At 40.4% G+C, this 12,663-nt stretch overlaps 1 protein-coding gene across 9 annotated transcripts in view; it reads left to right on the top strand.

Moving 5' to 3' along the window:
* Window positions 1–12,663, top strand: part of ERBIN (erbb2 interacting protein) — a 96,316-nt gene that overhangs the window by 60,134 nt on the left and 23,519 nt on the right. For all 9 annotated transcript variants that reach the window (XM_058680175.1, XM_058680178.1, XM_058680176.1 and 6 more), the window contains exons 16-20: window positions 5,014–5,135; window positions 5,291–5,464; window positions 6,368–6,553; window positions 8,582–8,696; window positions 11,188–11,371. In XM_058680175.1, coding sequence (XP_058536158.1) covers window positions 5,014–5,135; window positions 5,291–5,464; window positions 6,368–6,553; window positions 8,582–8,696; window positions 11,188–11,371 — 781 coding nt within the window. The remainder of the gene's footprint in view (window positions 1–5,013; window positions 5,136–5,290; window positions 5,465–6,367; window positions 6,554–8,581; window positions 8,697–11,187; window positions 11,372–12,663) is intronic.

Here is a 12,663-nt window from a genome sequence, read left to right as displayed (position 1 = left end):
GAACTTTGAAGAATTGGTCAGAATCTTCTCAAACTTTGAACTTTACGTGGTAAAGATTTTCCTGTTAAAATCATATTTAGCTAAATATTTTTTTTTTGATTGACATGATATTGAGCAGTCAACATGTTAAAAATAAATGCGATTTCTTAACCACTTTCTGTGACCCCCCATTCACAGTTCAATTTTAGTTTATATACTACAAATGACATAATATCCATAACATAACATGATATGCTTAACATCATATCATATTAATATTTAGCTAAATATTAAAAATGCACATGTTGGGCTTTTAACCAAGAAATGTTTTGCACACTTATTTTACAAACGTAATACTGTCCTTAGATTTCTACATTAGATCAAGGAAATTGAAGAATCCTGGCCGTAAATGTTACTCAGAAACTCTTCTCTATGTTTTGCCTACTAAGGGAGAAGTACTATTGGTCACTAATATTTTCCTTGGATTAGGATGAGATATAAAGATTAGAGAACATAATGTTTGTGATGTATTAACATTTAGTATAGTTTATTGTGTTTATCTTAAGATATATGTATTTCTCTAAAACCGTTGAAAATCTCTGTGAGCCACATCAACTGCTATTTTATCAAACCACTGAAAAATACAAATTAATCATTGGTTTTAATTTCTAATAAACTATGAACAACTTAAGCAAATTCTTCAACTCTAGTTTTCTTTTTTCTCTTAAACTTTTATTTGCTTTTGTAATTGACATATAGCTATTGTCTGTATTTATAACATGTATTGTGACATTTTAGTATGTATAATTTATCCATTGTATATTTAGTATATATAGTATCAACATTGTATATATTTTGTATATATATATATATATAAGATCAGATCAGGGCAGCTCTCAAACCTGTTTTGTTTTAATGTTTAGGGTGACTGTTATGGCACTTTAAGCAGCTGCTTGAGACCCCCACGTCCCACATTGAAGTGCCAGTTCTAGTATTGTCTCTTCCATTTCCCATCTAGTTTACTGATCATGTTACCTGTGTGGTAGCATGTGGTGGCCTCATTGCTTGGTCCCTCACCCCTCACATGGGAAATCTGGATGGAGTTTCTTGCTCCTGTCTTAGGCCAGTCCCAGCATTAGCTGTTATGGGCATTTGGAATTAGACTAGTGGATGGAAATACTGCTTTCTCACTCTCATTCTGCCTTTTACATAAATAAGTCAACATTTTAAAAATTACTTATATGTGTGCATATGTACATGTATGTGTGTGTAAGAGACAGGGAGAATGCTTCTGTCATCTGGTTTACTTTCGAAATGACTGGTATGTTTAGGACAGAGTAGGGCTGAAGCTAGGAGGTAGAAACTTCATCCAGGTCCCCCATCTGAAAGTCAGGATTACAGAGGAGGCGAGACAGAAAGACCCAGTCCACCGGCAGGAAGCCGGATGGGAGGTGGAGTAGCTGAGACATGAACCAGAGCCCATGTGGGATCCCAACACTTGAAGAGGGAGGATTAGCCAATTGAACCACTGCACTGGGTCTCACCTCCACTTTTATAACCAATCATCTCATACGAGTAACCTTCCAGCAGCTTTTCCCAAGTGCTCCAACAACCACCCCCAGGCTCGCCCCTTAAATCTCATAACGAATTGGATCAGTCCTCCACATTCTCAGTGGCATCAGCTTATGACTTGGAGGTTTTAATAGTTCAAATTAGTTGGGGAGCCATTCACATTCAAGGTGTGATAATGTTTGCTCTATATAATTAAGTGCATTGTTTAATCCCTTGGTCAGTATATGGTGACATCCTCATCTCTCTTTACACTATGTGAATTAAATTTAATGTTGTTTAATGTAAATATGGGTACTACTACTCACTTTTCCTTGTTTGCATGATATACGTTTTCCCAGGTTTTCCTTTTGAAGTGTGCGTATTTATTGGGGAAATGAGATTCTAGTAGGCAACATGTTGTTGGGTCTTCTTTTTGTTGTTTCTTTTTGAGAAGCAAAGAGACATGAAAACTATTGCACTCTCCAAATGCTCACAGCATGCAGCCTGGACCAGGGCTAAGTAACTCCATTCTAACTAACTCCATTCTAGTCTCCACATGGGTGGCAGGTCCCAAGATTTTTTATATACATATATATATATTATATATTTTAATCATTCTGTTAATTTTTTTTTTGTCAAGCAAATCTGTCTCTCTAAAAGTAGTTACTGTGTGCCTTTAGGCCTGTAAGAAACCTTTTTTTCCCCATGTTTTTTGCGTTCTTATGTTGGTAATTTGTGCATTTCATGGGTCAGTCACTGCTGCCAGTTTTGTAAGATGATTTTCTCAGTGCAAAAATAGTTTCTGTTAGCAGTGTGTCCTAGGTTGAAGGTTGCATACCCTGTGGGTTTGGTTCCAGGTGGGCATTGGTGTAATGTGTGCCTCACTTCTCAGTTATTATCAGCGTGGATCGTGTCTGCAGGTATTTCAGTGACTAGGCTGCAGGGTTTGCAGAGTTGCAGCTCCTGCAGACCGTATGTGTTCACTGGTAGCTCTGAGTAGAATGTACCTACAGGCAGAATGCAGAACACCGGGGTTGCACTCCCATCAGTTTGCGCAGGTTGTGTGAAAGTAAAGCTCCCAACTCCCAGTAGGCAGAGGGATGTGTGTTAAGGGCCTGCCTAGTGTCAGGGCTGCATACAGGACTCTTGGCACAGCCCGCGGGCGTCACAGGTCTGTTGTCAGCACCTCCTGAAGACTTGCTCTCCTAGGGCTGCCTGGCTTGAGAATGGTGGGTGGGGCTAAGAGCTGCTCACAACAGCTGAGAAGAGTCGGCATAACTGCTAACCAGTTTTTGCTATGCCTAAATGTCATCAAGTATACTCTTGAAATAATAACTCTTTTATCCTTCTTGAAAAGAGCAAGAAATTATTAGCTTAATGACATTAAAGAGGTTTTTAAATTTTTTTTAATTTTCTCTAATATTATTTACATAATTGAGAGGGATACATACCCATGTGGGCCTCTGATTATGGTGGGGAGGCTTAGGAATGGAGAAAGGTAGGGGGGACAAATGTTTCAGTTTTGCTTTATTTTATTTTCTTCCTGTGTCCATGGGTATGTATGGTGGGGGGCACGGGGGGGGCGGGTGCTGTTCTTTTCTGTCAAACTATATTAGTACCCAGGGATGGGAGTTGGTCTAAGGATGCCTCGGAGACCCTGATGTGGGAAAGGGCATTACTTGAGTTATTTTGAAAAGTTGTTGGTTTCATTGCTCCAGAGTTTAGAAATGTTTTCAAAGATATATTTATTGGTTGACGTAGTCCAGCTTAGTGCCTCCACAGACCCAGGAATATGCTGCAAAACTTGGCCAGGGCATTTCTCCAACCTGTTCTGTTTTCTGTCCTCTGATGACGCAGTCACTGTCCCCTGCTGGCCTAGATGAGCTGGCTATCATGTCTCCCGTATCTGGGCATGCTGTCCACTTCATAGGCATCAGAAACTGAGGAGATCCAGTCTCAGTACATGCACTGCAAGGTCAGAAAACACTTCCTGTGATTTTCCCCTGTGACCTGGGTCTGAGATCAGCAGTCTAGTTGGGGAGTTCCCCCAAGAAACCTCACATGAGGTGACCTCAGACTTATGTGTGTACCAGCCAGTGCAGAGTCAGGTTCACTGTATTACCCACACCAGCCAATGCACATACCAGTGGATGCAGCTGTCTGGTCAGTTGTCAGGTCCACCTCCAGCCCCGTATCTCAAACAAACCAACAGGTGTTCTAGTCCAACCCTGACAGCCCACCACAGACCCAGTCCTCATGTATACCATCCGATTCCATGACCTAGTTGGGGTGTCTCGTAATAACCCCCACCAGCCTTGCCCCCAGCCCTGGTTTTTGTCATGCCAGCCTCTGTAGCCTATCCTAGCCCAGCCTGACTCCTGTCGCGGCTTTCATGCACACCCATGGGTGCTACAGCTCAGCTCAGCTCAACACCCCTGTCCCACTCCATTGCCTCCCCCGACTCTCCAAGACCAAGCCCTCACATGTGCTGACAAATGCTGCCACCTTGTCCAGCCTGGTCTGCCTCCAGCCCTGGTTTTCATGTTTACCAGCAACAGGAACAGCGTAGCAGGGGAGTGCTCACGGTTCATATACCAGGCCCATTTCCAGCCCTGGATCTTGTGCCTGCCAGGGAGTACTGCAGTCAAGCCTTACATGACTTGGACCCAGTCCTGGCATTGCCAGCTGGTGCTGCAGCCTAGCTTGCTGACCTGCACTCATTCTGGCTCTTGTACATCCCAGTGGGTGTACCAGCCTAGCCTGGCCTACCCCCAGTCCTAGCTCTCACACTCATTGTGGAAGTAGCTGCCCTGCAGCGAAAAGTTTTCTAATTGTTATCAGTAATCTGGAATGTTTGAATTGGCATAATTTGGATGTTACAGAAATTTGTTTTCTTATTAACGATTTATGTGTTTTTAATCTCTTTAAGTAGAACATTTTCTTTTGATGAGTAAAATTGTGGTTTTCTTTTACGTTATAGTTTCTGTAGAATGTTGTATAATAGTTGAAAGAATTGGTTTTTTTAAGCCTTAGCATTTAGTAATCTTATGTTATATGTGATGTTTCATGCAAAGTTGGCATGTATTGGGGTAGTTTTTTTAATGAAAATACTTCACTGTAATCAGACTCTACCCTCAGCCATACAACTTACAACGAACTTTTGGAATTAGAGGGTGCAAAAATGTAAACTCAAATTATATTAGTATTATGATATTTCCTTCCAGGATACTTCACAGAACTACCTTTGATAGAACCACAAGAGGTTCTGAAGACAAATCCACTGCAGAGAGAAAAAAGATATTGTGATTTGCTTTGTAAAACTTCAAAACCACAATGTAACAGTTAGCCCAGGATTTACAGCGGGTTTTTGTGGCCAGTTGTAACTCAGACTTATTCTGAAGATAATATATAAAATCTTTTAAAAATAGGGGTTTTTCATAATTAAGCCAAATGTAATGTTTTTGATCTTTTGCTTTTCACTAGTTACGTTCATATCAGATAATGAAAGTTTCAATCCTTCGTTATGGGAGGAACAAAGGAAACAGCGAGCTCAGGTGGCGTTTGAATGTGACGAAGACAAAGATGAAAGGGAAGCTCCCCCACGGGTGAGTTGGAACAGCCCTGCGGGGTCTACCCCCCATGTCTCCAGTGATTTGTGATAAAACCATATTCAGTATAGTTCAGAAAAATTATGGCATACATTTTTTTTGAGACTGACATTAGAAATATTTATATTTTGTTTTTTCACCTCTTTCTCTAGGAGGGAAATTTGAAGAGATATCCAACACCATACCCAGATGAGCTAAAGAATATGGTCAAAACTGTTCAAACCATTGTACATAGATTAAAAGATGAGGAGACCAGTGAAGACTCTGGAAGAGATTTAAAACCACATGAAGATGAGCAAGTTATAAATAAAGATATGGGCGTAAAGGTCAGAAAGCTCCATTCAGAGGGACTGTCCAAAGCCTATTTTAAATTATCCTTTCTATGTATATTACATCTATTTTGAAGTTTACGATTTTTTTCTCAAGTGGCTTTAGTAATTGTGAACTTTCTGATTCCTGTTAATACCATCCCCTGGTTGTACAGGTGGCAAAATAGTATCAGTGTAGACTGAAAATATCATTGTGGTATGGATAGCCTCATGGTACAGTACATTAAGCTGCTGCCTGTGACGCCAGCATCCTGTATGAGTGCCAGCTCTAGTCCCAGTAGGTCCATTTCTGATCCAGCTGCTTATTACTATGCCTGGAAAGGCAGTGGGAGATGGTCTGAGTGATTAGGCTGCTGCCCCCTGCCCCCGTGAGATACAGGATCCTAACTGCAGCAGGGCCAGCCCCTAAATGGAGTGAACCAGTGGGTGCAGGATTGATGGGTCTGACTGTCTCTGTAACTTTGCCTTCAAATAAATAAAACAGAAAGTCATTTCCTAATATATCAATCAAATAACGAAAGTTTGAAAAGTGATTATTAGGAAAATATTCTTTTTGCCCTCCAGGAATGTTGATCCACTGTATCCAATTTTAATTCCAAATGTAACCGTGAAAAAAAAAAATGTTTTAAACCAGGTGTTTACAGTTGCTCTACATGCTGCAGTGAGCATCAGTATTGAGCTTGCCAAGGGACTCAGCCATAGCAGCCTTGCAGCTTTTAGGGAAAGAGTGGCCATTATGAATTACGCTATGGCACCTGTGTCTTCAAGGGCCATTTGTTCCTCAAATGGGAATTTTAATATTTTTCTACAATTGGAAGCTGACAAGTTGTTTGTAAATTTTTATGTAAACTTGAATGCAAAAAATTGATATAAGAACTAATGTATGTTTGTTTTATGTAGAATTCAGAATGTACTTCTCCAGTAAAAAGCAAAGCTGACGAAAAAGAAAAATTTATGATAGGAAATTCTGTTTTGAAGATCAGTGAACCAGAAGCCGAGGTCAATCCTGGGAGTTTATCAATGAGTGCAAACATAAAAGCCTCTGAGGATGTGAAGCCCGTCGTCAACCATGATGATGTTTTTGAGGTATGATTTCATAAGTATTCTAGAACAGTCCTAGTAAAACTTTGCAAGTTAGTGTTTGTGTGCTAAGTAAAGACAAAGAGACTTGATCACGAGGCCAGAAAATCCCACAGTCCTTGCCTCTCATGGTTAATCATGTGTTGTTCTTTTGACAACCTTCTGAACTTAACATATCATGATCTAGTTTATCCGTCTTGTACTAAACAACATTGCAGCCATTTTATGACTGAATAGTATTCTCTTGTATGTATGCTTCATTGATGTACATTTTACTTATTTACGATTGTTGTTGATAATGTGAATAAGTCTATTGAACACCAGAGTATTTCAAAAAATTTGTGGAAAATTGAGCTTTTTGAAAGCTCCTCATTTGTGGATTTCAAAAAACTTCTGCTTCAAAGTAAACTTCACCTTTTAATTCCTTTCATCACAGACTTTGAAGTTCATCCATGGAGACAGGCTTGTGTGTGGACATTGTTTCCATCTCTCTTGGATGTAGCATTGCTCTTTTAGATAGCAACTCTGTGTTAACTGAGGAGCTGCCAAAAGCCTTATGACCATCCGTATGTTATCCTCATGTACTAGCTACCAGTGGCCATTTTCAGCTAAAATGAAGTAAATAAAATTAAAGATTGAGTTCCCCAGTCACACTAACCACACTTCAGATGGTTTAGTCGGCACAGCTGGCTGGTTAGTTGCTGCCACTAACACATAGCCACAGAGATGTGGAGCACTTCTGTAACCGAAGAACATTCTCTCGGACAGCATTGATGTACAAACACAATACATCATTTATTTTCATATTTGATTTTTATGCAGCATAGTTTACATTTTTTCTACTAATAACAAGTAATTCATGCTATTTAAGTGCGTTCACTGTAGAGAATCTGGACCAATTCCCAAATACTAGAGACAAGGTCATGGAGAATGACTTTTTAAAAATATGTCTTCAAATGGGGTGGAAAGAGAAATTAGGGTTTTTTGTTTGTTTTAAAGATTTGATTTTTTATCTCAAAGTTGGATTTACAGAGAGGAGAGACAGAGAAAAAAGATCTTCTATCCACTGGTTCACTCCCCAAGTGGCTGCAATGGCCAGAGCTAAGCTATTCTGAAGCCAGCAGCCAGCAGCCTCTTCTGAGTCTCCCATGTGGTTGCAGGGTTCCAAGCCTTTGGACTTCCCTGCCAGGGCACAAGCAGGGCGCTGGATGGGAAGTGGAGCAGCCACGACATAAACTGGTACTTACATGAGACCCCGACACAAGCAAGGCAGGGCTTTAGCCAGTAGGGTGTTGCGCCAGGCCCAAATAGAAGTCAGTTGGTTTCACTACCTGACCATCTCAACACTCTGAGTCCTTGGAACCTTGTGATCCTTAAGAGAATTGAGTGACTTTGCTGAAGCACCTGATTGAAGATGAGAATTGGCTCTTATTTGTTTAAAACAAACAAACAAGATTGATTGATTGATTTTGATTGGAAAAACTGATTTACACAAAAGAGTGACAGAAAAGAAAAGATCTTCCATCCACATGACTGTAGCTGCTAGATGTTAGCCGATGTGAAGCCAGGAACTTCTTCCAGGTTTTCCGCATGGCTGCAGTGTCCCAGGACTTGGGCTGTCCTCTCCTGCTTCCTTAAGCCACAAATAGGAAGGTGGATGGGAAGTGGAACAGCTGGGACATGAACTGGTGACCTTAAGGAATGCCAGCACTTAGAGCTGGAGAATTAACCTGATTGGTGAACCACAGCACTGGCTTCAGCTTGGATTTCTTTTTGTTTGTCTAGCCCTTGATATACTTCCTCGGACACAGTAATTATCAAATGCCTGAAATTAAGGCCTGCTTCAGAAAATTATCCCCTTGATATTAGCATATTGTTAAGAGTTGCTATAGTTTTATTTTTATATATTGAGAAGGTTATATGCTAATTTTAGCCGCTGTTACCATGACAAGTTTTCATGTGTGTTCTTAGTATTCTTGCCCTTTTAAGTTTTTATGATGTAATATTTTTTATATTTCCCCTTGTTTAAATTAGGAATCTGAAGAACTTTCTTCTGATGAAGAGATGAAAATGGCAGAGATGCGGCCACCATTAATTGAAACCTCCATTAACCATCCAAAAGTCGTAGCACTTAGCAATAATAAAAAAGGTCAGCTATTAAAGGATAGTAAGATAGAAATGGCCTGAATGAAATTTATTAATGGGGGGGATGGGTAAAGTCATTTAATGTCATGTTATTGAAAGCATTTTTAAAACAAGCTCTTTTTTTTTTTTTAAAGAGTTTTATGATTTATTTGAAAAAAGTTAGAGAGAGGTAGGTTTTCCCCAAACAACTTCAATAGCCAGGGCCTTGTCTGCGTCTCCTTCATCAGTGGCAGGCCCCGAGCACTTGGGTCATCTTCCACTGCTTTTCCCATTGGAAATGGGGCTGCCAGGACTAAAGGTGGCAGCCATACAGTAGGCCAGCAGTGCAAGGAGTAACTTTACCCAATATGCCACACTCCCAGCCCTAGAACAAATTTAAAATACACCTTTGTACATTTTTTGAAAAAGATTTTTCATATTTATTTGAAAGAATGACAGAGGAATGGACATTTTTTTTCCTGGTTCACTCCCCAAATGGCTGAAACGCTCAGGACTGCGATTGGCCAAGGCCAAGAGCCTGGAATTCTGTCCTGATCATCCTGTGAGTGGCAGGGCCCCAGTCACTCAGACCGTCTTGAGCGGTGCTTGTCCAGGCATGGAAGCAGAGCAGCTGGGTGACTCTGATGTGACTCTGGTGGGTGCCCGCATCGCAGGGACCTCGCCCTCTGTGCCATGATGCTGCCCTAACGTATCTTCTCTCGTCTTCAGGCAAATTTAATTGTATGGACTTCACAATCAGAGAATCCGAAATTTTACAAATGATACCAGTCATACCATTTCTGTGCTTTATGATTCTTGATTTCATTCATGTGTGAGTCATGTTTAATTTGACATATGATGAGGCTAAGAAAACTGTTCAGATACAGCACAAGACTTAATGGACAGTAGATAAATTTTGCTTTTACTTGTTCCAGAACATTTTTTTGTGTGTGTTTTCTTTTTTTAATGTCTTGCTTTTTTTTTTCTACCAAAACATTTTTTAAACTGTTCTCAGCCCCGCCAGTTCCTTTTCTCTTTTTCTTTTTAAGATTTATGTATCTTTATTGGAAAGGCAGATATACAGATTGGAGGAGAGACAGAGAGGAAAATCTTCAATCCATTGATTCACTCTGCAAGTGGCCGCAGTGGCAGGAGCTGAACCAATCAGGAACCAGGAACTCTTCCAGGTCCCCCATGTGGGTGCAGGGTCCCAAGGCTTTGGCCGTCCTCGACTGCTTTCCCAGGCCACAAGCAGGGAGCTGGATGGGAAGTGGGGCCTCTGGGATTGAACCAGTGCTCATATGGGATCCTGGCGTGTTCAAGGCAAGGACTTTAACCACTACACTATTGCGCTGGACCCTCACCAGCTATTTTTACAGGCAACAAAATTTCACACGAACAGGTCCTTGAAGGATATCCATTTCCTGGCTCACCCTCCCCCTACCAGTACCTGATTTTGTCTTGTCATTCCTGCCAAGGGTTTATGCTGCCTTTAGCCTTCCTGAGTAGTCCTTGGATGGCTGGTGTTCATAATCTTGACAGTGGTCCCCAGTGTATATTGGGTGTGTTTTACTCACTGTCTGTTGAGGTTCCATCCTACCTATTTTATGTGCTATTTTCTTGGTAGCTCCATAGTAAGGAAGAAGTAGAATATGTCCAGGAAGGAACCTTGCAGCCATCGAGGTTAACTGCATTAGAAAACTAAGAATCCAAGACACAGATACTTTGAGGCTAGGGATATGAGGCTAGTTGAGCTTTACTGCTGAAATCTGAGAACAGCAAAAATATCTAATTCATATTATCTTACTCATGTCCCTGTGTACACTATTTCTATAATTGAGCTGCGTTGAGTCAGTGAAAACCTTTTTTTCACTACTTTAAAAAACTATTCCGTATTAGAATGAGTACTCTATTTACTTATGTGATTCTTACACAACCATCTTACATTATAAAAGGCTTTAAAAACTAAGAAAGAGCTAACCTTTTAAAAATGCCTCAATTTTCAGCTGTATGGTTGTAGATTGATTACATTGCTCATTTCTGATGATTTTTAAGACTCCATTTATGCTTGAAGTTATTTCTTACCCAGTTAACGTTTTAAAAGGTTGTGAACTGTATTTTTTATTATAAGTTTGTTTTTAACCTTGTGAATTGATAGTATATTCATGAAAATTGCTTTCTAAGGTCCTTAAAACAACCTATCTTCACTATAAGCAAATGTATTGATTACATTTTAAAAAATAGTGGTATCTGTTTTCAAATTCCTTCTCTTTGTATTAAGACAGAATTTTCAGTGTTGTCTCTGGTTATCTGACTGTATGACTTACCACATTATTGGCATAATGTGCTAGACCACAGCCAGCCACTATACTTATTTTTTATTACTACTATTTTAAATAACTTTTTGAATGCTATAGCAATGAAATAAATGTCATTTGTCACAAACAAAAAATTATTTCATACAAATTCTTAGTGAATTTATCGTTGGTCTTAACATTGTTTTCTGTTTGTTTCAGATGATGTAAAGGATACAGATTCCTTATCAGACGAGGTGACACACAATAGTAATCAGAACAACAGCAATTGCTCTTCTCCGTCCCGGATGTCTGATTCAGTTTCTCTTAACACAGATAGTAGCCAAGACACCTCTCTCTGCTCGCCAGTGAGACAAACTCACATCGACAGTAACACCAAAATCAGGTTTGTGGATGTCATAGAAAATAAGTTTAAATAAATTATGAAAAGCTTCACAAATATAGAAGTGATTTATGGTAGTGTATGTTTTCTCATGCTATTTTCGTCTGCCTTATTGTTTTTTGTGTTTAAATTTGAAAGACAGAGTTCTAGAGGGAATGGGAGTGGAGAGACAGGGATCTTCCACTTGATGGCTCACTTCCCAAATAGCTCTGGCAGCCAGGGCCTGGGTCAGGCTGAAGCCAGGAGCCAGGGAACTTCTCTGGGTCTCCCGCTTGGGTGCAGGGGCCCAAGGACTCGGGCCATCCTTTTCTGCTTTCCCAGTTGAATTAGCAGGGAAATGAAGCAGCCAGCCTCCAAAAGCATCTGTTTAGAATGCCAGCCATTGGCATAACGTGCTACACCAGAGCACCAGCAGCTATACTTACATTTTTGTAACTGCTATTTTACATGAAATTGTTAATGGAGGAATAAGGAAATCAGATCATTTCTATTTCTTAATTCAGAGATTGAACAGGTTACATTTCTAGGTAAATGAGTGTAAGGAGAGTATTTTTTATACTTATAAAAAATACAGAATCAGGGCAGGCATTGTGGCAAGCAGGCTAAGCCTTAGCCAATGATGCTGGAGTCCCATATGGCACCAGTTCATTTCCCGGCACCTGGGAAAGCAGTACAAGATGGCCCAGGTGATTGGGCCCCTTCACCCATGTGGGAGGCCTGGGGGAAGCTCTGGGCTGAAGCCAGAGCCATAGCTGTTGAGGCCGTCTGGGGAATGACCCAGTGGATGGAAGGTTCTCTCTCCTCTACCAGTCTGCTTTTCAGAAAATTAATTAAATAAGAAGAAAATCTTTTTTAAAAAATACAGAATCAGAGCCTGGCGTGGTGGCCTCGCCTTGAACGCGCTGGGATCCCATATGGGCACCGGTTCTAATCCTGGCAGCCCTGCTTCCCACCCAGCTCCCTGCCTGTGGTCTGGCTGGGAAAACAGTCAAGGGCAGCCAAAACCTTGGGACCCTGCCACCCACACGGGAGACCCAGAAGAAGCTCCGAGCTCCTGGCTTCGGATCAGCTCAGCTCCAGCCGTTGTGCTCACTTGGGGAGTGAATCTGACTTTGCAATAAAAACATAAATCTTTCAAAAAAGAGAAATATTTATAGATTTATAGAAACATGACTGGATATTATCTTTATTTTATTAACACGAAAATATGTATTTATATGAGCATGTTTTTATGCTGCACATGTAAATGAAATATTTTCTATAATTTTAGGATTGCAATTTATATTTTCCAAATA

The sequence above is a fragment of the Ochotona princeps genome, chromosome 23, assembly GCF_030435755.1.
Source record: "Ochotona princeps isolate mOchPri1 chromosome 23, mOchPri1.hap1, whole genome shotgun sequence".
Taxonomy (NCBI): Eukaryota; Metazoa; Chordata; class Mammalia; order Lagomorpha; family Ochotonidae; genus Ochotona; species Ochotona princeps.
This window is presented reverse-complemented; position numbering and strand designations above follow the sequence as displayed.